The sequence below is a fragment of the Epinephelus fuscoguttatus genome, linkage group LG11 (assembly GCF_011397635.1).
Source record: "Epinephelus fuscoguttatus linkage group LG11, E.fuscoguttatus.final_Chr_v1".
Taxonomy (NCBI): Eukaryota; Metazoa; Chordata; class Actinopteri; order Perciformes; family Serranidae; genus Epinephelus; species Epinephelus fuscoguttatus.
The window spans coordinates 3961100-3987399 of record NC_064762.1 but is presented as its reverse complement, the minus strand read 5'-3'; the positions used below and the strand labels follow the sequence as shown (position 1 = coordinate 3987399).

The 26300-nt window shown below is 37.9% G+C and overlaps 3 protein-coding genes across 3 annotated transcripts in view; 1 reads left to right on the top strand and 2 right to left on the bottom strand.

The window, feature by feature from the left end:
• Positions 1 to 26300, bottom strand: part of LOC125897313 (vascular endothelial growth factor A-like) — a 341071-nt gene that overhangs the window by 262236 nt on the left and 52535 nt on the right. The gene's annotated exons all lie outside the window — the stretch shown is intronic.
• On the top strand, positions 1603 to 22474 carry LOC125897286 (ectonucleoside triphosphate diphosphohydrolase 5-like). The gene is made up of 14 exons (XM_049590503.1): positions 1603 to 1669; positions 8074 to 8306; positions 8742 to 8821; positions 10329 to 10472; positions 10969 to 11044; positions 11522 to 11557; positions 11837 to 11925; positions 12019 to 12101; positions 14577 to 14638; positions 15019 to 15120; positions 16746 to 16889; positions 17193 to 17249; positions 17446 to 17561; positions 21851 to 22474. Exons 2-14 carry the CDS (start codon positions 8081 to 8083, stop codon positions 21932 to 21934), a joined length of 1299 nt encoding a protein of 432 aa, XP_049446460.1. The 5' UTR covers positions 1603 to 1669; positions 8074 to 8080; the 3' UTR covers positions 21935 to 22474.
• The window catches only part of znf410 (zinc finger protein 410), a 25071-nt gene continuing 20545 nt past the window's right edge, over positions 21775 to 26300 (bottom strand). The window contains exon 12 of the mRNA XM_049590502.1: positions 21775 to 22856. Within this exon, the coding sequence (XP_049446459.1) occupies positions 22756 to 22856 (101 nt within the window). The 3' untranslated portion in view covers positions 21775 to 22755. The remainder of the gene's footprint in view (positions 22857 to 26300) is intronic.

Sequence of the window (26300 nt, the reverse complement as noted above, 5' to 3'; positions counted from 1 at the left end):
GACTAGTCATAATTCAAGTTCAAGATATCTACAACTTCATTTTGACTATCTGAAACTTAAGTCAAGATATCTAGAAAGGACCATGTAGATATCTTCAATTGATGATAATTAAAGATATAGATAGATAGAAAGAGAGGTAACTGAAACTCTGAGTCAGTCACCATGGTAACAGACTCTGTGAACATAACCTGCTCGCTGACAGGTTTTCTTCAATAAACCCTGAGTTTCTCTCTGTCTCCCTCCCTCTCAGATTTACCGTCTGTCACAGTCTAAATCCTGCTGGATATTAGTTTGTTACTCAGGACTGTTTTAAGTTACTGAGTTTATGCACATCAGTCATTTCTTTGGACATCAGCTTTTGTCTTTACATTCAAATATTACACAGCGAGAATTCACCCTCAGCTCAGAATCAAACCTCTGTCCTTTTTATATTTATTATTTTTATAACACTGTGCACAAGGATCAGACTGTCAGTCTGTCAGAGCAGCTCCCAAATGTTTATTGCACATAATGTGTAGGTCTAATTATTTAAATGTTAAAAATGGGTATGAAGCTTTAGACACGTAGTATCAGTGACTAATGATCTCTATCACTGATGTCACTGGTCGCACTGATGGAACATAACTCCTATAGCCTAATATTGGGGATTATATGTTCATATTTCTGAGTGAGCAATGGTGCAGCATTTCAGTGTCTTTACATTTACTACATTTGTAGCTGAAATAAAGTCACTGAATGCTGTTGAGTCAAGATACAAATAGATGTGCAACATTTTAAAATCTACTGTATTTTAACCTCAACGTCTTTTCAAGTGCAAATCACCAAACATATTATTACTGGGTCAGACTGTGAGTTTACAGTCATGTCTTTATGTCTTTGATCTATAGCCTAGCCTATATGTTTTAAATCTTCTGCCTCCTGTGTTTTTCCCCATCAGATTAAATCTGAACAAATATATTATTAATATAATGTAATGTATCTACAGCCTGATACACAGTCACATTCCACCACTTTATCTTCATTAAGGAAATGTAAGTCTGATAAATGATGAATAAAACTTTTTTATTAACTTTATGGTTAACTTATTGACACTTTCCTCGCTCTGACTCAGGCTCTTCTTTTAAAGATAAACGTGCACCGTCTGCTGCACATGCATTAATATCTCTACATCCACTGGATTAAAATGGAGGCGCTGTCTTTTATTTACCTGTTGCCATGGTGAATCGTGGAGGCGGAGCTCCATTGATGATGGCTTTTTATTGTCGGCTTAACTCAGAGTGAACATACTCAGGGTTGACTGAACTAACTCAGATCAGCTGTTCTGGAACCGGATACTCAGAGTTTCCCATCTCAGGGTAAATCAACTCAGAGTTCAGGGATAGACTCAGAGTTTGTTGAGCCTCCTACCTGGAATACCCCTCTGAGGATGTTGTTATCTGTCCACAGATATTGATGTTGTTATCTATCCACAGATAACAGCATCAGTATGTTGTTATTTGTCCACAGATAACAACATACTGATGCTGTTATCTGTGGACAGCTCCTTCTGTGACGTCACCGACACTGTTGTTCCCCTGCACGCGACCCAACACTGCTGAATCACAACGGTGACGTCACCGCGAGTCAGCCGTTAGCCGTTGGAGAAGAAGCCGGGTAGTCGGACATCATGGTGAGCTCCGAGTGTGTCCAGCGCTCAGGAAACACTTAAATAAGTTAATTACATGTCTTAATTACCGTGTGTTTTACTGTCTCCTGTGTGTGTGGGGAGTCTATTCTTTAAAGTTCTTCGAAGAACATTTCGTACCGTTCCGCTGTTAGCTAACCAGCTTTTAAACTAACTTCACCGTCAAACGCTTTTTACTGTTGTATTGTTGTCGGTGTTTTTGGAGTTTGGTCTCCACGTTTCAGGTTCTTCGAAGATCTCGGCTAGCTTGTTAGCTAACTAGCTTTTTAACAAACTTCACCACCTTGCTGTCTTTAAAGTAGCTTTCACGCCAGCTAACGTTATCTTAACTAATGTCAGTTGAATGGGAATTAACCTTAATGAGGAGCTGAGTGAAGTTAACGCTGCCAGCTGTGTTAGCTGCACTGACAGCTGAATTAGCTGCTTTTGGACATGTGGGAAAGTTTTCTAAACATGTCAAGTGTATTAAAGTTAAAGAGGATACGACTTGGGTTATTGTTATCATTATATCGTCTCAAAGTTAACGGGAACGTTAGATATAAAACTTTAACGCTAACTGTTCTCGTCTCTTAGTTGTCAGGGGAAAAGGGTGGCTTAACTTGTTAAAACACACCATGACAGTGTTCAGGACTCGAGTTTGTTTTCTAGAAATAATTAGTAGTGATGTGGGCTGACCACATGTCTGTTCTGACACATTTCTGTGTGATGACTTTACATCCAGTCAGAGCACACTAACTGATGAAACATGCTGCACCTGTTCACAGTCTAAATGCATCACTGACAGTGGGTTATTGACTTTATGGACACTGTAGAAGTAGATTTTCTGGTTCATTTCTGTTAATGCTACAGTAAAAGTACGATTATGTTTTTAGTTATGAAATTGCCAGTGATAGTTCAAGCCACTGGCAAGACACTTTTATAAATTCAGATTAAGTATGGCAGACCTAGAAGCATCCTAAACCACCCCAAAGCACTGATAAGACGCAAAAAACCCTCATCAATTTATTACACTTTATAAACTTACAGTTACTAATGCAATCACTTGAGAAAAAAATCTGCTCTTTTTTCTGAATTAATGAGACTATTATCTCAGAATATGAGAACATTTTTATGGGAAATAAAGTCTGCTCTGTTTTAAAATCAGCGAACTAATAAAGTCATTAATTCTCATTTTTCACCTGCTCTTTTCTGTTTAGTTATTGTAGAAAAAGCTGACGTGACTAGTTCTAAAAAAAACCCCAAACATTCAGAGCTTTAGTTTGTTTTCTAGAAATAACTAGTTGTGCTGTGTGTGTCTAACCCGTGAAATGAACTGAGGGCTGACCACATGTTAGTCTGCTCATGTCACATCCTGCACCTGTTTTATCAGCTATCCTGCTATCTTTACTTTAATGCATCACTGACAGTGGGTTATTAACTTTATGGACACAGTAGAAGTAGATTTTCTGGTTCATTTCTGTTAATACTACAGTAAATGTATGCTTATTTTAGTGATAAAATCGGTCTAGAAGCATCCTAAATCAGTGGTTCCCAACTGGTGGGTCGCGGGCCCATTCTGAATGAACCACAAGTGACTCACAAATATGTCAACTTTGTAAAAAAAAAACAAAAAACACTGATTTTAAGTACAGTAAATTTTTGTAGTGACTAACTGACAGCTACTTAACAGAGACAGCAAACTAACTCAACAACATGACCACACACAAGTATGACACTGCATGTATTAAACTGTGGGACCTTGAACTAATGACTACGGAGAAATTTGGACCCAGTGGCTGCACCGGTTGGGAGCCACTGCCCTAAACCACCCCACACTACTAATATATTGACTTACAAAACACAAAAAATGTCATTAACCTCATGTTTTCTTTTTTTTAACTTTATGAATCACTGTTCTGAATTAATGAGATTATTATCTCATAATATAAGAACATATCTATAGAAAAAAGTCTCTCTGTTTTTCTGAATTAAGATTATTATTTCATTATTATGAGGGAAAAAATCAAGTGGAAAATTCTGTTCTTTTTTTAAAATTAGTGAACTTATAAAGCAGTTTATTTTTGTTTTTCAGCTGCTCTTGTCTGCTCAGTTATTGTAGAAAAGGCTGGCTTAAGTACTTAAGTAGTTATAATAAATTAAGGGTGTAACGATACATCGATCCACATCAATTCATTGATTAATGATACGATTATATCGATGCAAAATGAGAACATTGATCCATATCGTCATCTTAAAGATACACATTTATTTTGAAATTCATATAGCACGTCTGTGTCACCATTTCTGGGCAAGTGCGCCTCCACTCAAACAACAAACAGAGCTCAGAAATAAAATGGTCAAATCATATTCTAGTTGTTTTTGTGAGTTGATGTAAATGATTGTGTTTGATGGGCATATAATATACTGATATATTGATGCATCATATTGATCGCAGGCTCCTGAATCGAATCGAATCAAAATCGTATCGTGACAGACTTTGTGATATCGGCAAACATCGTATCGTCATCCAAACAAATCGATATAATATTGTATTGTGATGAAGCTGGTGATTTACACCCCTATAATAAATACACCATAATGATTTAGCATTTAGATCTCGAGTTTGTTTTCTAGAAATAACTAGTTGTGCTGTCTAACCAGTGAATTCTGCTCTTGTCACATCCTGCACCTGTTCAGGATATTTTATCAGATATCCTGCTCCTGTTCCCGAAACATCCTTACTTCAAATGCATCACTGACAGTGGGTTATTAACTTTATGGACACAGTAGAAGTAGATTTTCCGGTTCATTTCTGTTAATGCTACAGTAAAAGTACGGTTATTTTAGTTATAAAATTGCCATTGATAGTCCAAGCCACTTTTTAAATTCAGTATCAAGTAAGGCAGCTCTAGAAACATCCGAAACCACCCCAAAAGCCTTAATATAATGACTTAAAAACACTAAAAATGTCATTAAACTTATGCTTTTATTTATTTTTTTTTAACTTTATGAAACTTAAAGTAGGTAATGCATTCATGTGAGAAAAAAATCTGCTCTTTCTGAATAAATGAGATTATTATCTCAGAATATGAGAAGATTTTGATGTAAAAATGTCTGTTTTTCTGAATAAAGATTATTATGTCAGAATTATGAGGAAAAAATAACCATTTTTTTTAATGCAGCAAACTAATAGATTAATTAATTCTCATTTTTCTGAATTAATGAATTGTTTTTCCTCAAGTGAATCCGTTAGCTTCTGTAGAAACTCCCAACAAACTTGTCAGCAAATCTCTTGTAAGATCTTATAGAAATGCACAGAGGTGATCAAAATCTTACAGATCCAGCTCATTTTCCCCCATTGTGTATTCTTCTCAGACAGTATTGTTTGCATGGTTTGGGAATATTGATGCACAGTGATTAACCATGCAGCAGAGTGAGAACATTGTTTTAAATCAGGGACAAGTTCCCCAATGTGACTTTGAGAATGCAGAGGCTCAGCTGCCCGTGTCTTCTGCCTTCAGTCAGCAGTGGGAATTAAGCTATTAAAGAACTACAAGAAGTTGTCTAAAGATGTTGCAAAAACTGAACAGCATTAAAAGGTGATTTCTTATTTGTTCTCCAGCAATGACACGGTTCGTTCCTTCAGAGTGCACTGCCCACTGTGGAGCCACAGATTTACTTTACATTTATACAAATCACTGGAGACCACAGTTAAACAATACTTCACTGCCAGACTTGTGAAGGATTTTTTTAAACACGTTCTTTTCGCCTGCTGAGACGTAAGGCATGTGACTCCTCTTAACAAGTTCAGTGGCAGTTTCTGCATGTGTGATGCCTGGTGTATTTTAATATTTAACATTTGCATCTTTTCCAGCAGAGTAGCTTCAAATGAGCAAACATGCAGGCGACAAATGAAACAGATCTCATGCTTCATTTTAAAGTCACACAGAGGAGCACACACCCTTAAATAAAACCTTGCTGAATTTATCAAAGTGAGGTTATTTTAGTTACCTAAAACTAAACTAAAACTAGGTGTAAAAAATATTTGAGTAAATTGATGTAGAAATAAACTAGACTGTAGAAAAATGAAAACTATAAATATGCTGTGTACTACAAATTTATCTTAAATAAAATAGAAATACACCGAAAATGTCTTTAGTTTTAGTCATTGTCAGTTTGGTCGTGAGTCAGTTGCCTCAAAAAAAGTGTTGTGTTTGTATTGTAATCCCTCTGAACCTCTCAAATATTGCCCCTGACAAATACCCCTAATATTATAATTAAAAAAATTACAAAACTAATACATAAAGTAATAAAACTCAAGTGAAAATAAACATATTTGAACAGAAAATAAACTGAAACCTGCTCTGGAAACTAACTGAAACTAAACTGACTTGAATACAAAAAATAAAAACGCAATAAAAATTAAAGCTGATGAGCAATACAACGTACAACAACTGACTTTAAGTCATTGTTCTTCTTTATAGATACCACTTAGCTTCTTAAGCATTTCAGTGACAAATAATGAAAGGACCCATTTGTTATTCCTATGGAGTGTCCAGTTTCAGAATTTCTTTTAATTTTTGTAACCTGCTTCAGACAAAAGTTAAATTCAAATTCATAGGCAGTAACATTTCTCATGTAAAAATGTCCTCAGTCACTTAATTTTCTGTGTAATCAGAGTGACTGTGTCTCAGCAGTTTCCCACAGAGAAGTGCCTGATTGAGGCTTCTGAGAAATAATTCACATCAGAGTTTTGTAGAGAGGTGTTAAGAAATGCTTGTGTTGGCATGTATTGATTAAAGATGAAGATCAAAGGATTTAAGTCAACAGCCTCAAAGGGTAACTTTGGTGTTTTTCAACCTGGGCTCTATTTTCCTGTGTTTTTGTGTCTTAAGTGACTAATGGAAACAACAGTTTTTGAAATTGGTATTGAGTGAGTGGGCTGACAGACAGCGATGTACCCACCACAGGCATGTTTGCACCGTCAGTTTACATCCTCTAAAAGTGTTTGATTATAATTCTAAGTGTCCTTCAGCATTATGGAAAGGATCCCTACAGAGATAGGCCTTTTGGTTTAATCAGAAACAGCCCGAAGTTGCTTTCACCAAACCAACCAAACTCCATAAATAAATAGAAAGTTTATCATCATGAAGCACACTTAATTCAAAGTCAGCAGAAACAAAATAACAACATCATCGTCATTCCACTTTTTCAACGATCACCAACTCTGGTTTGGTTGAAATAAACCCTTAATTCACACTGTTAGATGTGAAAATATGTTGGCTCTATACACGCTTAAATTAGTGTTTATTTAAATGGAGTCTGGTGGGTTTGGTGACAGTAGCTTAGGGGCTGCTTCTGGTTGAATAAATACAATTCTTTCCATGATGTTGTCAGACCCTTAGAACAACAATCCGAGCCTGACGGTGGCAAAACAAGCACTTCCAGTGGATGTCAATGACGGTGCCAAATACCTCAAGTGATTACATCGCAGCCTGTGCAGTGGCTGCCAGCTGCAGCGCTCTCGCTCAATACTGGACCAGTTTCAAAACTAGTTGTTCCCATTAGTCACTTGGACACAAAAGCAAAGGAAAACAGGGTCCCGGCTGAAAAATACCAGTTACCTTTAAAAGGTATACTATGCAGGATTCTTTCTACTTTGGCATTTCATCTTGCTATATTTGCATTTTTTTCTGTGCTGTGTCTCTTGGTTGCCTGCTGCTCACGGTCAAGCACCTGGGGTCTCATTTATAAACGTTGCGTATGCACAGAATGAGGCCTGATAGAGACGTACGGAGAGACAGAAATTGGGGACGAAGATGGTGAGGCTGTAGCCTGATTGGAGAAACTGTCATTTTTTGGCATATGTCATTTTTGGCTCATGTCTATACGCACATTTTTAGTATGAATCCTGGTCACCACCTATTTATAAAGCTCTGACTTCATCTGAGTGCTGTAGAGGTAAATGGCCATAAATGCCCCAAACACAGAGTAAGAACTAAATATGAAAATACAGGCAGAAAAAGACACCATCACACAATTCAAGTGGGTCCAAGTGGGTCTTTGTGCATTGTTATATTAGGAAATCCAGCATTGTATGTCTTTAAGTCTAGCGTGGTGTTGTGATGTTTTCTAAATACTCTACAGGAGTCGACTCAGCAGGTAGAGAGGTTTTTTCGGGGTGTGTCTCTGTGGGTTGGTTAGAAAGTCTTAGAGGGTGTGGTCTAATGTAAATAACTATTGCCTCTCACCCTCTGTTGCTTGTCACGCTGTCATTTAACATCTCCCAATATTAGTCAGCAGCAGTTTGAGCTGCTTTGTTGAGCAGTTCAAAACCGTTTAATAGAGCACCAGTTTTACCGTGCTCTAATGAGAAGACCTATAATATTGTTCTTTAATTGATTCTCCAGTGTAAAGATGAAGCTCACCGTGCCACTTCCACTCCTGATCCTGCTCGCTGTCGCAGACCTGAGCCGAGCCCAGGTCAAGACCTCTATCCTGGATTTGACCAACAGCATTGGGAACATCCTTCCCAGTCTGAGCCGACCGGCAAACCACAGCCGCATCTTCTACGCGGTGATGTTTGATGCAGGGAGCACGGGGACGCGCATCCATGTCTACACCTTCATCCACAGTGACTCAGGTATTATTGGGCAGATTACTCTGACCTGCTTCTCTCTGATCTTTGACTCGTGTTATCATACCAGCATCCAGACTGAGAGGCAGGTTGAATCAGATGTGTATTTACTGCTGCGAGGGCTTCAAGTGATGTGTTTACACGGCCTGCGATCAATTGATTTACAATGCAAACTGCAGAGTAACAAGCTGATTTGCAGGCTTTATTCCTTTGCTCAGCTCTCTGCTCTGTAAACCTGTGAATTTCCACCTCAGGGGACTCAGGTTATACTTGACTTCATTTACTTTTGAAGAAATAATCCTGTTTTGTCAGATTCAAGTCAACATGCCTCATCTTGAATAAGGGGATATACTCTGCATATGTATGCTAAGCAGATTTAGGCCTCTTAATGCTTTTAATAGCTGCTGCATATTTGATGTGGGCGGATCTCGTATCTTTCAGAGGAGCTGCCTGTTTTGGACAATGAGATGTTCCATTCCATAAAGCCTGGTTTGTCAGCATATGCTGACTCCCCTGAAATGGTGAGTTCATTGTCAAATCTAATCAATTATATTGAGCTGGAGGAAAAGGTCCGCTGGCTCTACATTGTACTCAGAAACGCTGCCAATAGCCTCCCTCTGCAGGGAATCACATTGCTAATGAAAGTAAGTAGGAAGTGAGAAAACCAAAATGACAAACGAGTGAATATTCAAGCAGCCTGATATGTAGCACAGCAAGTGTTTTCTCAACTCTAACTAGTCACCCTGTTGTCAAAAGACACCTCTGAGCAGTGCTGGTTGTAGTAGAGCTGGGTGATGAGGAGAAAATCAAATATCAGGATATTTTTGACCAAAAAACTTTATCAATATCACAGCGATATTGTAGGGTTGATTATTGGTGCTTTAACAAAAATAGTTAGTCAATGAGATTTTGATAAACAATCATAGGTGATGATGATGATTGATGATTGTTTTTTTCTTTTGTTTCATGCGCACAACATGTGACAACCCTCATGGGTTTACAAGACACCAATACAGTAATGTTGCAGTGAACAATCCAAAGTACATGTTACGTTACTGCTCAGTCCTCAAACAAAATGCTCTGACTTCTGGTCTGGCAAAGAAATTCAGCCACAAAAAAGGTTCCCCTTCTGAAACAAAACTCAGTTTTTTCCATTATCATCCAACCAAAAGGAATCAACATAAATAGAGATCATTTTCCTGAAAATTACATCCCTTGTATCTTCATATTCAGGACAGTAAAACAAGAAATAAACCTAATTCTCAACTTCAGATAAATTATACAACCAACAGTTTCTGTCTGTTAAACCCTCCAGTCTTTAAGGCTGATAGTAACGTTCCCAAGTGCAACTGTGCACATAGGGATCTTTGTCTTTTGTTTAGATTATACTTCACGTGAGGTTCCACACTGTAGCTATTTTTTATCAGAAAAGTTTGTAGTTTTGCAAAAGTTTTGGCAGCATTTTGGGTGCAGGAGATTCATCTCTCTCCCCAGCATGGAGACCCATACCATTAAAAGCAAACTCACATCAGTCAGAAGAGTGAAACCTCCAAAGATGATAAAATGGATAACGTAATAACGTGGCAGAATCGGGTTTGTTTATTTAATCCACATTTAAAAGACAAAACAGAGGTTAACACTATATATATCACCGCTAGTGATGCTGTGTTGTGTTTCTGTTTTGTGAGTTACAAATGACTGTGCACATCATATCTGTGGTTAATGTCAGTAAATTCAAGTGAAATACAGACTTGCGCCACACGAAACACAAATGTGGGGGCGTAATTTCTAAGTAACTTGAGGTCTCCAGGTCATATTGGTCCCGTGCGAAAAGGGCTACTTTTTTCCCCACAAAGAATTGATTAGGAATTGATAAAAAAAATCAGACCAATAAGCAGAAACGACAATGGCATTGGTATAAAAACAATCTATTAAATGAGATCACTCAGTCTCATATCACAGTATCAATATAATATTGACATATTGCCCAGCCCTATTTTGTAGTGAGCATTGTGCTTGTTTTTAAAGGCTGCACACACAGTGAGGATGTTGCTGAAGGTGGCCAAGAAGACCGTGCCTCGTCTGGAGTGGAAGAGGACTCCGCTGATCCTCAGAGCCACAGCTGGATTTCGGCTGCTGCCTGTAGAGAAAGCTCAGACTCTTCTGGAGCAGGTAAAAAGAGTGCAGCAGTACTGAGACATGACATACTGTTGAGACTTCTGTAAGGTAGAGTGCAGTTCTTCTTCATTGGGGAGTTGTTAGGCGCTACATTGTCTGACACTTTCCGGGGAAAGTACAGTGTCTTATCCAGGGAAGGAGCAGGCAGGAGGGGAAAGAACATTTCAGTGTTATGGCAGGTGGTACACAGACAAGAGGGAGAGTATTGTTATCAGAGTGGTGTGAGCTTAGTGAGGAAGGCTCTTGTGGAGGGGATAAGATAGTAATGGATGGCCCTGGGGCACCTTGGAAGATAAATGATACTTTATTAATCCCCCTGAGGGAATTAATTAATCCCTTCAAGCGGAGGGCACCTCTGGATGAGCTACCATTATAGTAGATAACATTAGGGCCATTTCTCTGCTGCTTTCCTTGGCGCCCTCGTGCTCTCACTCTCTCTCTCAGTCATTCTGCCTTGCCTGCCTCTCATCCTCTTCCTCCTCCTCCACAGGTTCAACATGTGTTTGATGAATCTCCTTTTTTGGTCTCAGACAACAGCGTCAGCATAATGAACGGCACGAACGAAGGTAACGTCTGCCCACCCTCTGCCCTCACAAGCAACACATTCGTCAGTCATTACAACCACTCATGTTCTTGCTGCAGCACTTTGTCGGTGGCATCAGTGATCCCTCTGCCCCGCTTTATGTTTGCTGTGCAGTTTTCATAAGTAATCTTTGTTTACTGCAGACGTCTAATTAAATTGTTGCAGATTATTGCTGTCTTTTATGATGACACTTAAGAAAATGAAATTGCTCTTCACCACAAAGTTGTTGTGACCTTAAAAGTCTGTAATTATGTGGTGAAAAAATGTTATTGTCTGTTGTGCCACAGTGTACTTGATTTGTCAGCATTTCAACCTTGTTTTTAAGATTGCAGCTCTTACTCACATGTTTGCTCGTTCTGTAAGCATCATAATTTCTTTAAAAATTTGTCGTCAGCTTTCCTAAAATATTGTGCTCCACCTGAAACGTCTCTTTCTTGGTTTGCTCATCTCTTTAATGTAGGAATCCTGGCTTGGATATCTGTGAACTATCTGACAGGTGAGTACTGTAAACTCGTATCCAAATTTAACTTAGTGTCTGAAATTGTCGTAGTGTCTTATTATAGACCCTGCATCACAAATCCAGGCTGAATGCATACAGTTATGATTGCGTCGCCTCAGGGGGATAGCTCTGATCTTTATCAGGCTCCGTGTAGGGATTTTATATTTTGGGTTGCACATTCTGTGTCAAATAGGCCTTTTGAAGATAGCATCTAAGGTATAACTGATTAGCTCTTCTTTGTTGTGTCAGCTGGATTAAAGTAGGAAATGTTTTTAGGTCACCTGAACGCACTAACCAAGAAGACGGTGGGAATCTTGGATCTGGGGGGAGGATCCACACAGATCACTTTCCTGCCAAAAACAAGGGTCAGTTGTTTGTTTGTATGTTAAGAGATTTCGGTACAAATTAAACTCATTAATGATTATTAACCCCTTTATGTCCTCCATGTTCCTCTGAAGAAAACCATCGAAAGTGTTCCTGTTGATGATTATGTTGCCAGATTTGACATCTCCAACACAACGTTTGAACTCTACACTTACAGGTGACAGATCATTAATGCATGTTTCATAAAACAAAGTGACCCTCAGGGTTGTACCAAAGAGTTCAAAGCTTCAAGGCTTCATTCATCATGTTGACATTCAGATACTAGATCAACATTTGAATGCTGCACAGTTTTTTTTCTGCATGTGTATTCATCCTGTTTACAAGGTTCAGTGTGTAGGAATTAGCAAAAATAAATCACATGAGAATTCTAATCGTTGTGTTTTCGTTACCTTTTTTATAAGAGCTACCTGATAATAGAGAGTTACAGTAATCCAGCCTTGAGGTAACAAAAGCATGGACCAATTTTTCTGCATCTTTTCGGGTCAGGATAGGCCAGATTTTCGCAATATTACGTTTGTTTTAAATGAGAATTAAAAGACAAATCTTGATCAAATGTTACTCCGATGTTTCTTACGGTAGTGCTAGAGGCCAGAGCAATGCCATCTAGAGAAACTATGTCATCAGATAAAGAGTCTCTGAGTTGTTTGGGGCCAAGAACAATAACTTCAGTTTTGTCTGAATTTAACATCAGGAAATTGGTGCTCATCCAGGTTTTTATGTCTTTAAGGCAGTTATGGAGTTTAGTTAATTGATTACTTTCTTCTGGCTTCATCGATAAATACAACTGTGTATCATCCGCATAACAATGGAAATTTACAGAGTGATTTCTAATGATGTTACCTAAAGGAAGCATATATAAAGTAAATAGGATTGGTCCGAGCACAGAACCTTGCGCAACTCCAAAACAAACTTTAGTACGTAAGGACGATTCATCATGAACGTGAACAAACTGAATGAGAATGAATGAATGAATGAGAATGAGCTGTTTATGTCTACATAGGGAGCAGGTCCTCATGTATGGAGATTGCCATGTTGTACCGCCATTTTTCTACAGTAGTCCAGAACAAACAAACCGAACACTGGCTCTAGAGAGGGCCTTTCATGTTTTTGTGTCAGTCACTGTAGTTAGTAGCTCCTCTGCGACAAGAGCATGGGGAAGACTCTGATTTATTTAAATGTGAAACTGTTTTATTCAGTGTTTTTCTGGTTTAAATCACCTGGTCCGTTTGTTTTGGAGAAGAAGAGACCGCTGTGGATAAATTGGCACCCAGGATAAAGCTCTTGACTGCCTGGATCTTAAGATATCAGAGAATTACAGTGAGCACAACTTAATAGGTACTGGGCAAGTGGCCCGTCTCCGTCTTTACTGGTTTTAATCTCCTTGTCCGTTTGTTTGAAGCCCATTTCAGACCAAAGTTTCGTGACGAGATGAAACCGTTTTAAAACATTGCAGAGAAAAGATGCAGCGGTGTGAACTGGCCGGTCTGAGCTCGACTCAAGTCAGCTGATGGTGTCACCTGCAACCCAACTGGTCTAATCACTGCCGGGGGCTGGTTTTAGAATGTAAAGCACATCACCTGTTTTTACAGCCAATCAGCTTGTAGTGAAGTCTGCTAGTCAAGTCAAAATGGCCGCAGACGGTGTGTTCGCTTCGTGCGGCAGGTGCTCCATCCCCACTGAGCCCTCTGTTTCTGTCCTCTCAGTGTGCTGGTGTCGGACGATGGGTCGCTGCTGCTGCTCACTGTATGTGCCTATGTACATAATCACTTTGTAGCTCCCTTGTTTGGTTCGGTAGACGCACTGACCACCTCCTGTCCTTGCTCTCCCCTCTCAGTAGAATTTTAAAATATTTCTCTTCAGTGAACTCACTGACTTCATCAAATCCCTCTGTCATCAAAATGCAGAGGACACAATGTAGCACAATATAAATACAAAACAAGCAGATGTCAGAGGGATATATGTGCTGATCTGGATAATACAGTGTAAATAAAACAGGTCAGCTCGAGGATAGCGTCTGGTTACCATGGAGACGAACGAAACCTTTTGCTGAGGCATAAACTGAAAACGTCATGCTGCTCTTTAATTTCTGTCAAATGACACTCATCAAAATTGCTGAATGCCGTACTATAAATCAGGCTTAATTAATATAATCCGATGAGTCATTGTTTTTCAAATTGAGGATTTTGTTCAAGGATTTTTCTTTTTATGATGATGATGTCATAAAATTAGACGACAGACATTTAAAGCTGCAGTCGAAAACCTTGATAAAAGCCTTTAATGGAAAAAGAAGACATTTGGTACAGCCCTGGTAATCCTACATTTGAATTATATCTGATTGCATCAGATCAGTTTCTGATTTAATCTCTTCAAGGTTGTTTTTATATATTTTTAGTTTGGCCTCCAGTATGGACTAATTAAGTTAGACACACCGGTACTACTGACTTTGTTGTTTTAACTTTCTTTACCCTGATCTGTTTTTAATTAGGTAAACTTCTATTATCTGTTTAGTCATTAAGATGTGAATAATACGCAGACACCATTTGTTTGGCCTATTTTCACAATGACTTGCTTGTTACATACACAGTCTGTTCCTGGTTTTGTAACTCTATAACAATCCTTTGACTACCTCCAGTTACCTCGGACATGGACTGATGGCAGCGCGACTGGCCACGCTGGGAGCTCTGGGTGCAGAAGGTACTGTGCTGTACACAATGAAAAAGGTGCTCCGTTGCCATTAGCTGTTGGTCAGTGTTGTTCATTGTGAGCGTGTCTCTGAAGGATGTGGAGACACAACAGTGAGTCAGTTCTCCAAGCGCTCTCTCGGGTGTTGTTTCCTTCCTGCCTATTCCTCCAAATACTGAGTTAAGGCAGTAACAAGAGAGAGATGTTTTTCTGAGATGTACTTTCAAGTCTTCCTCTCGAATAAACAATTCAAGTGGGGCACTGAGATGAATCACCGAAGGGCTTCAGAGGAAACTGTGTTAGTGGCTGAGTCAGTCTCAGACCACGGTGACCAGGTGTGAAGCCGTTGAGCCAGTTAGAAGATTAAACGAGTCACGTCTGTGCTCTAACAGGGTTGGAGTGGCGGGTTTTTAAAAGTTCCTGCCTGCCAAAGAAGTTCAGGGATGAATGGAGATTTGGAGGGCAGACCTATCAAGTGAGCGGGGACCCAGATGGTAAGATCATGTTTGCTTAAAGGGATAGTTCACATCTTTTGAAGTGGGGTTGTGTGAGGTACGTATTCATCGTCAGTGTATTACCACATTAGATGGAGACACAGCTAATGCAGTGGACAGGGGCAGCAGCAAAACATATTTTAGCCACCTAAAAAAATAACATCAGTTAAGTGAAGGCTATATTTAGAATATTTTAACCGCATTACTTTGTCGTCAGACAGTGATTTCCTATGGGGAAGTGGGGCTGTCATCTATTCTCTCTTCAAAGCCAGACTCTATTGAGAAAAACAGTCTTTTAACACAGATGAACACAGGAGCTGCTGGTCTACTGCTGCTTCAATCAGTTAGTCTGTTTGTGTAATTGTGTGACTTCAGTGTTTTAAACGGTTAGTTCAGATTCATTAAACTCACACAATAACTCAAACTAACTAAATAATCAAAGCAGCAGTAGACCAGCAGCTCCTGTGTTCTTTTTCTTAATGGAGTCTGGTGGCTTTGCAGAGAACATAGATGGGGAACCAAAGATGTTACTGGGCTGTCTGCGTCAAGGTAAAGTGGCGAAAATATTCTAAATAAAGCGTAAACTTAAACTTACACAGATATTTCTTTAGGTGGATAAATACGTTTTGATGCTGCCCCCATCCACAGCAGTACATTGCTTAACTTCCATGGCGGTACTCTTGCCTTCTTATCCAAATCTGGGGAGTACCAACCACCATCTACTGTAGGTAATAACACTGACTATAAATAAGTACCTCATATAACCCCACTGTAAAAGATCCAAACTATCCCTTTAAAGTATAATCAGTCTGTTGAATAGAGTAAACCCAAAGTTGCTTTATGTGGGAACAACATTTTTAAACATCTTTTTAAATGTTATTATGATGCTATTAAAGGAATACTTCACTCACAAAATGACCCTGTGTTACGCTGAAGTTGTGAAGCACCTTTGTTTTCATGGCATGCCTCCTAAGTGAACGAAGATTGATGAAAGTCATAGGAGTCCATATTTAACAACGGCAAAACTTTATCAAAACATCCGTGTACAAACTCTCACACAACAGCTCCCGTGTTCAGTTGGGTAAAAGTGGTGTCTTTGTCAGTGCAGTCTGACTTTGAAAGTTTTACTTTCAGCTCAGCTTTAAAGGTTTTATCAAGAATGCATGTTTTTGGGAAGTACTAAGCAAACAACTTGATAAATGATATTTGGATTATACTGCACAAGTTGTGTTAGAGTTTGTAAACAGATGTTTTGATATAGTTTTGCTGTTTTTAAATGCGGCACCCTTTACTTCAGTACATCAAGATTTTCTTCTGTTTATGGATTTTTCCTTCACTGTGGAGGCATGCCATAAAAACAAGGTTTTCTTCACGAATTAAAGGTAACACAAGGTAAGTAATTCATATACAAATGATCATTTTGTGGGTGAAGTATTCCTTTAAATTCAGGTTTTTCAGACTGCAAACATCCACAGTAAATCAGATGTGACAGATTTGAGCAAATACAAAGCTTAAGTTATGTTTCCAAAAGCCCATTAAAATGGACGTAGTTGAATTACGCATCATTTCATAATGTTCCAGCGTGAGATGCATAATTTACACCGCTGTCTCTGTTTCCTCTCCAGGTTATGCAGGATACAAGCTTTGTTATCAGGAAGTACTTAAGGTGGTGAAGGGGATTATTCATCAGCCGTACGAGCTCCAAGACAACAATGTATTCTATGCATTCTCCTATTACTTTGACAGAGCTGTGGATGCAGGCCTTATCGGTTAGTACACACACCCTCTGTACACACCTTACATAATTATACGGAGCCAGCAGGATGTTATTACCCATTCCAATGCGAGACAGAGGTAGGAAAATGTGAGTCATCTGCACCCGTCTCAGTGGATTTGACGAGCTATAGGTGTGTAGTTATTACAGAAATTGCAGTCCTCTGCCAGTACGAGCTGAAAGGGCACCAGCTCTATTATTAGTATTATGGAACTGTGCATGTATATCTGCTCTGTTAATGAATGGTATAGCATTTAAAATGTGCGGAAGATGACCCCAATCTAAACCCCTGTTGCAGATGGGGTCCAAGGAGGGATGCTGGAGGTCAGAGACTTCAAGAAGAGAGCTAAAGAGGGTGAGAGATGGGCAGAGCAGTGCATCTTTACTGTGACAGATCTGCAGCTCCCTGTACTTGAGACACAGTGTGCATCTCAATAGTCTGGACTTGTCGTGTCCTCACTGCTCTATGAAATCCTGCCCTCATCCTCTCAGCAGAATACAGATGACTGATTATTCAACCTAACAGCCGTGATTCCCTTTTGTCTGCTCAGTGTGCAATAAGATGACCAAGTACCCCCCTGTCAGTTCTTTCCTGTGCATGGACATGACCTACATCACCTGTCTGCTCAAGGATGGGTTTGGCTTCAAAGATGGCACTGTGCTGCAGGTGAGCATTAATACAACACAGTCAGCAGGGTTTGTGGCGTCACTTTGAGCAGGATTCCTGTAGTTCCTTAAAAAATCTTAAAAAGCATTGAAACCATTTATCCAAAAGTAAGGCTTTTATTAGTATTAAAATGTATTAGACTCTTTCAAAAGTGAAAGAGTTTTTTCATGATTTTGGACGACATGCTATACTATGACTTTTTTTCACGATTTATGACGACATGCTATACTATGACTTTTTTTTCATGCTTTTGGACGACATGCTATACTGTGACTTTTTTTCATGATTTTGGACCACATACTATACTGTGACTTTTTTTCATGATTTTGGACGACATGCTATACTATGACTTTTTTCATGATTTTGGACGACATGCTATACTGACTTTTTTCATGATTTTGGACGACATGCTGTACTGACTTTTTTCATGATTTTGGATGACATGCTATACTGACTTTTTTCATGATTTTGGACGACATGCTATACTATGACTTTTTTCATGATTTTAGACGACATGCTATACTGACTTTTTTCATGATTTTGGACGACATGCTATACTATGACTTTTTTCATGATTTTGGACGACATACTATACGATGACTTTTTTTCATGATTTTGGACGACATGCTATACTGACTTTTTTCATGATTTTAGACGACATGCTATACTGACTTTTTTCATGATTTTGGACGACATGCTATACTATGACTTTTTTTCATGATTTTGGACGACATACTATACTATGACTTTTTTCATGATTTTAGACGACATGCTATACTGACTTTTTTCATGATTTTGGACGACATGCTATACTATGACTTTTTTCATGATTTTGGACGACATACTATACTATGACTTTTTTCATGATTTTGGACGACATGCTATACTATGACTTTTTTCATGATTTTGGACGACATACTATACGATGACTTTTTTCATGATTTTGGACGACATGCTATACTATGACTTTTTTTCATGGTTTTGAACGACATGCTATACTGACTTTTTTCATGAATTTGGACGACATGCTATACTATGACTTTTTTTCATGATTTTGGACGACATGCTATACTGACTTTTTTCATGATTTTAGACGACATGCTATACTGACTTTTTTCATGATTTTGGACGACATGCTATACTATGACTTTTTTCATGATTTTGGACGACATGCTATACTATGACTTTTTTTCATGATTTTGGACGACATGCTATACTATGACTTTTTTTCATGATTTTGGACCACATGCTATACTATGACTTTTTTTCATGATTTTGGACCACATGCTATACTATGACTTTTTTTCATGATTTTGGACCACATGCTATACTATGACTTTTTTCATGATTTTGGACGACATGCTATACTATGACTTTTTTCATGATTTTGGACCACATGCTATACTATGACTTTTTTCATGATTTTGGACGACATGCTATACTATGACTTTTTTTCATGATTTTGGACCACATGCTATACTATGACTTTTTTTCATGATTTTGGACGACATGCTATACTGACTTTTTTCATGATTTTGGACGACATACTATACCATGACTTTTTTCATGATTTTGGACCACATGCTATACTATGACTTTTTTCATGATTTTGGACGACATGCTATACTATGACTTTTTTTCATGATTTTGGACGACATGCTATACTGACTTTTTTCATGATTTTGGACGACATACTATACTATGACTTTTTTCATGATTTTGGACGACATACTATACTATGACTTTTTTTCATGATTTTGGATGACATGCTATACTATGACTTTTTTTCATGATTTTGGACGACATGCTATACTATGACTTTTTTTCATGATTTTGGACCACATGCTATACTATGACTTTTTTTCATGATTTTGGACGACATGATATACTGTTACTTTTTTTTCATGATTTTGGACGACATACTATACCATGACTTTTTTTCATGATTTTGGACCACATGCTATACTATGACATTTTTTCATGATTTTGGACGACATGCTATACTATGACTTTTTTTCATGATTTTGGACGACATGCTATACTGACTTTTTTCATGATTTTGGATGACATGCTATACTATGACTTTTTTCCATGATTTTGGATGACATACTATACTATGACTTTTTTTCATGATTTTGGATGACATGCTATACTATGACTTTTTTTCATGATTTTGGATGACATCCTATACTATGACTTTTTTTCATGATTTTGGATGACATGCTATACTATGACTTTTTTCCATGATTTTGGATGACATGCTATACTATGACTTTTTTTCATGATTTTGGACGACATACTATACTATGACTTTTTTCATGATTTTAGACGACATAACTATACTATGACTTTTTTTCATGATTTTGGATGACATACTATACTATGACTTTTTACATGATTTTGGATGACATGCTATACTATGACTTTTTTTCATGATTTTGGATGACATACTATACTATGACTTTTTTTCATGATTTTGGATGACATACTATACTATGACTTTTTTTCATGATTTTGGATGACATACTATACTATGACTTTTTTCATGATTTTGGATGACATACTATACTATGACTTTTTTCATGATTTTGGATGACATGCTATACTATGACTTTTTTCCATGATTTTGGATGACATACTATACTATGACTTTTTTTCATGATTTTGGATGACATGCTATACTATGACTTTTTTTCATGATTTTGGATGACATCCTATACTATGACTTTTTTTCATGATTTTGGATGACATCCTATACTATGACTTTTTTTCATGATTTTGGATGACATACTATACTATGACTTTTTTTCATGATTTTGGATGACATACTATACTATGACTTTTTTCCATGATTTTGGATGACATGCTATACTATGACTTTTTTCCATGATTTTGGACGACATACTATACTATGACTTTTTTCATGATTTTGGACGACATACTATACTATGACTTTTTTCCATGATTTTGGACGACATGCTATACTATGACTTTTTTCCATGATTTTGGACGACATACTATACTATGACTTTTTTCATGGTTTTGGACGACATGCTATACTATGACTTTTTTTCACGATTTTTGACGACATGCTATACTATGACTTTTTTTCATGATTTTTGACGACATGCTATACTATGACTTTTTTTCATGATTTTTGACGACATGCTATACTATGACTTTTTTTCATGATTTATGACGACATGCTATACTATGACTTTTTTCCATGATTTTGGATGACATGCTATACTATGACTTTTTTTCATGATTTATGACGACATACTATACTATGACTTTTTACATGATTTTGGATGACATGCTATACTATGACTTTTTTCCATGATTTTGGATGACATACTATACTATGACTTTTTACATGATTTTGGATGACATGCTATACTATGACTTTTTTCCATGATTTTTGACGACATGCTATACTATGACTTTTTTTCATGATTTATGACGACATGCTATACTATGACTTTTTTTCATGATTTATGACAACATGCTATACTATGACTTTTTTCCATGATTTTTGACGACATATTATCCTATGACTTTTTTTGACGACATTTTATTCGATCACTTTTTTTCATGATTTTGAACAACATACTATACTATGAATTTTTTATATCATGACTGGAAGTAACCGGAGTTTTGAAAAATCTAAACCTTCGGTTTTTAAAAAAACATAAACATTAGTGACCTCAAATTGTATTTGTGTGAGGACAAGAGGTCCAAACAGAGAGAAAAACATCCACTGCCAAATATTTGTGCAGACAGGGACTTGAGCTGCAGGAACCCCATTTAAGGATACAACAGAAGTAATAAACAGGAAGAACATTTTTCAAAAGGTTGCGAGGCATTATAAAATCTACTACTGATGTTTGATGTTGTGCAGCTCAGACTTAAAGTTCATAAAGAATCATAAACAGCTGACTCACATTAGAAGACACAAGCATGGTTATGTTTATAATAGCCTCCATTTAGCACTTGTTTGTACCATTAAAATAGACCCAAGATAAGGAGACCATGACTCATCAGTAATGGCAAAGATGACTATGTGTGAACCTTAAGTCACCTGACATTTGTAAAAAAGAGAGGAAAAAAGGTAATGTTTTTAACTTGTAGTAAACATAATGCCCCAGAACGTATTAAAAAAAACACACAATTTATGCTTAGAAGTGAACGAAGAAAGGAAATCATACACAACAAATCTGTTATTTTTTTATTTCAATAAATACAAAAGGCATTTGAGTGATTTGGTGTTGGGTTATTTACGCTCCTAGTTGACCAAGAAAGTGAACAACGTGGAGGCAAGCTGGGCTTTGGGCGCCACGTTGGACCACTTCCACAACCTGAAGATCCACTGAGGAGAAGGGAGGAACAAACACTGCTGATTTTAGGTGGTGCTCAATAACAAACACGGGTAATGTGTGCACTGCCTCATCTGACGGCCCCCAGCCATCTGCGGTTTGTTTCGTAAGGGCAGAACTAAACTCATGAGTAATTCTTAACTTATTTTAAAAAGCAGTTATTCTCAAGTGTTAATATATTGAGCTGTAAATGAGCAATGTGTTGCCTTACTCAGAGAACAAGTGAAGCACTGGAGGTTGACATTTAAGTGAAAGATGTAACCAATAACTCAGTTAATGCAGCTTTGGGCATTTCAGGATACACAAATCTGTTTTAGAAGTTTTCCTCAGACTGATAAACAGGGTGGCCCGGTTTACATGTGTTTATATTTTTTAAAAATTAGCAATAAGGATAGTTTGGGATACATGTGTCTGGTACATTTAAATTTGACAGTGGATCTTTTCAGCCACTGAAGTTTTAAAAATAAGGGGGCCTTATTTTCCATCAGTGTATTTTAACCTCCAGACTGCTGTTTACAATTATTATGCAAATAACAATGCACGGTCATTATATTTTCATAAACTTTTAAACCCGTCTCAGTATTTCTTTGGGAGTATTTGTTTTCAAAAACTTGAGGAAAAAAGGTTGTTTGTACAAACTTTGCCATTTTACGCTTCTCAAAATAAAACCATCATCGGTTGCTAATTACAAATATCTACAAGGGTGAACGAGCGATTAATCTATTTACAGAGAGATGTCTATGTTTAGTCCGCTGTCACTGTCAGTCTGGCGCTGCTGAAATAGGCAGTGTGTGACATTTTTCATGATGGCAGTCAGACTACAGCAGCGCCACCACATCTTCTCCATATGCATGGCCTTCGGTTGTCATGGTCACCAGTTCATGTGGCTGAGAGAGAACAACCACAGAGTCTGCGGAGCCTGGAGGGAGGGACACAGAGACAAGTTCAAAGAGGAACTACCTGGTGACATGAAGGCTGGCTAACACTGAGACACTCGTCAGTCTGTTCGTACAGTCATCAGATGAAACACTGTTCAAACCCAAAACTTTACTGAAACATTCGTCCTTCAGTTTCTGCAAGCTGTCACCGTTTGGTTTTAATGCTGACGGGCCAATTTAGGAAAAACTCAAGGACATCCAAAGATACTCATGTAACACTGAGCCCATAAAAACTATTAAGAGTAAAAAGGGTTATAGTCCGAGGGGGTGAATACTTTCTATAGACATCACATATGGACGTGTTTAAAGGGACAGCTCCTCCCAAAATTAAAAAACACTTTTCCTCTTACCTGTAGTGCTGTTAATCAATTTAGGTTTGGTGTGAGTTGCTGAGTGTTGGAGATATTGGCTGTAGAGATGTCTGCCTTCTCTCCAAATTACTAGAACTAGACAGAAATTCTACATTTGAAAACCTCAACATCAATGTCTCTTTCCAGAAATCATGACCTGGTTACTCAAGATAATCCACAGACCTTGTTGTGAGCACTTTTATGTAGGAACTATTTTCTTTCTAACGAACTACACCCGCCAACTGGAGCGCTGCGCAGAGGAAAGTGTGCATCTACTCATGAACGAGAGGCTCGTGCTTGTAACAGTGCGAGATTAATGGCGTCCTCCTTGACTGAGCTGTAATGTCAGCTAGCTCATTGGTGTTAGGTGAGCTAGCAGTAGATGCACGCCTTCTTCTGTGTGGTGATTTGGTTGGTGGGTGTAGTTCAGCAGAAAGAGAATAGTTCCTACATGAAACTGCTCACAACAAGGTCTGTGGATTATCTTGAGTAACCAGGTCATGATTTATGAAGAGAGACATTGATGTTGAGTTTTTTGGCACTTTGAGCACCACAAGCTGAGTGTCATTTAGTTCTGTTATATTGGAGAGAAGGCAGACATCTCTACAGCTGATATCTCCAACACTCAACTCAAACCAAAACAATCTAGATTCATAAATGGCACTACAGGTAAGAGGAAAAGGTATTTAACTTAGGGGTGAACTGTAAATTACGTCTCCAGAAGAAAACGCTGTCAACATCTGTTTTATCTGATAAGATAAATGTTTCAGTTTGTTCATCTCACCTCAGCCATTTTTTTTCCAGCAGTAAAAAGTATCTAGTGGCCTGAAAAAGCACCTGATTATATCATTGTAGTAGGCAGCCTAAAGTTTAAGTTGTATTTGTAATTTCAATGATTTAAACAATAAAAAGAAAATTTAATACCTGGCACTGTGTGACTACGATATTGCGATACTATGCTGTATCGAAAAAACAAAATGGTACACTAACAGTAAATAAATAACCAACAGGGTGGACAAAATGACACATAACACAGGAAAATAATAATAATAATAATAATAATAATAATAAAAGCCAATTAAGTAAAAATCTGTTGGCAGTTTGTTGAGACTCTCCGAGGCTTTGACTAAAATTTTACCCTGCAAAGTGAATTTCAGGATGCGGTGTTAACCGTCTACTTATGATCTCTGTTCTCTGCAGCGCAGTTTAAATCACAGAGAATGTGTGAGAATGTAATGTATAATAAAATATAATATATAATAAAAATGACAAAAGTGAGAAAATAACAAAATACAAAAAGTAATAATATAAGAAACACCACTAATACTACAAGTGAATGCTAATGAATAATAATTATTATATCACAAAAAATAAATACCCAGTGTATACTGGAGAAACAGACCAGAAGATGATCATTTAAGTAGAAGCTCCTCACTGGTATATAAATATTACAACATTATGCTAAGGTACGTCAGAGCTATATGCATCAGAATCCATAAAACATTTACCTTGAGGCTCTAATAAATCTGACATCTTGGGACCAATAATCGAGTGAAGTAGAATCAGCACTGTGTAACTTGGGAGCACTCCAGATATAAAATATTCTTCTAAGTAATGGTCCAAGAGTTAAATAAATCATAGTTGGGTTGGAACCAATTTTTCAGAGTAATGTTTTCAGGAGTGTGTGTGTGAAACCAAACAAGGCAGGATAGAGGTTTGTTAATGAAGCTACCAGTGATCAACAGTCACTATTTTAAGATAAGTTTTAAGGCAACGTAAGCAAACTACACAGTATCAGATTGTACAAACAGGCCTGATCAGCTGCTGCCTGGATTAATATATTGATTGCTCAAAAATCTAAAAGAAAATACCTTTATGTGAAGACAACTGAAAACTTCCTTCTGAGTGATTTCACAGTCGCAGGCAAATTTTTAATGTCAGAATAAAATCATGAGGCTGTGATTGTTAAGTGTAACGTGGTCATAAAACTCAGTCCGAGCTGCCTTAAGTTGGTCTTTTCCTCAACTTTAAGTTACAATAAAATCATATATGTTTAATACTTTAAGTTTTTAGTCTTGACTCATACAAATACTGAAGTTCAGCAATCAATAGCTGCGTTCTCTCCAGCACCAAACAGGAAGCAGCAAATCAGTTAGTCAAAATGGTGAGGACTCAGAGGTACAAGAACGTGAACAAGTCTCATTTCTCTTGTTCTGTTGAAAAGGAGGAGAATCTGGTGGAGCTGTGGAGTGAACAAGCGTCTGTGTTTAATTCAGCGTGTATCTGATCTACCAGCTGGCACTTATTTAAGTGAGGAACCTTAATCTTTGAAATAGTTCCCCTCTCATTCCCACCGTCTCCTCCCACTAAAATAGCACAGCTAACCGTTGAAGGCTGGCAGTGAGTCGAGGCGACAAAATCCAAAATGTGAAGTTTATCTTTATAGATTATATTACTGCAGAACTGATAAGCACACTGTCAACGTGTGAGGCCTTTATCTTGTGTTTCTAGAGTTACGTGTCTTTGTGGACACATAAGGAATTGTTAGTATGTCATATTTCTTACAGAGACTTTGGTGTAATATTTTCCACCATGAACAGGAAGGAAATAATCTAAAAAAAGAAGCTACTTGAATTCTTTCCAGTAGCAGCCCTGCGAGATCCCCAGTCTTTGCAAAATCTCAAAGTGTGAGTAGATTTGCACATAAAAAACTTTGTGGCGTTCATTAATCCACTGTAGGTGTTTAGTACCAGAGAACTCAGATTTGATCGTAGGCACACGTGTATGTTCATGAATACCAATCAGAAGTAAATTGACAGTGCACTCCTGCTAGTCAGCAATTAGCATACATCCCTGCACATGAAAAGCCAGTGACCGCCAGACAAGGAGGTGATAATTACTGTGGACATGTGCATCCTGTCGGCCTGCGAACACGGAGCAAACAGAGAGAGAGAAAGAAAAACTCGTCTGACGCTGAGACTGAAGCTATTTTGGGGGAAGTGGATTTGTGGTGTGACAGAGACGGGTAAATGTAAGGCGTGGAAAGAGGTGATGCCGTGAACTCTGTGTCCTCTG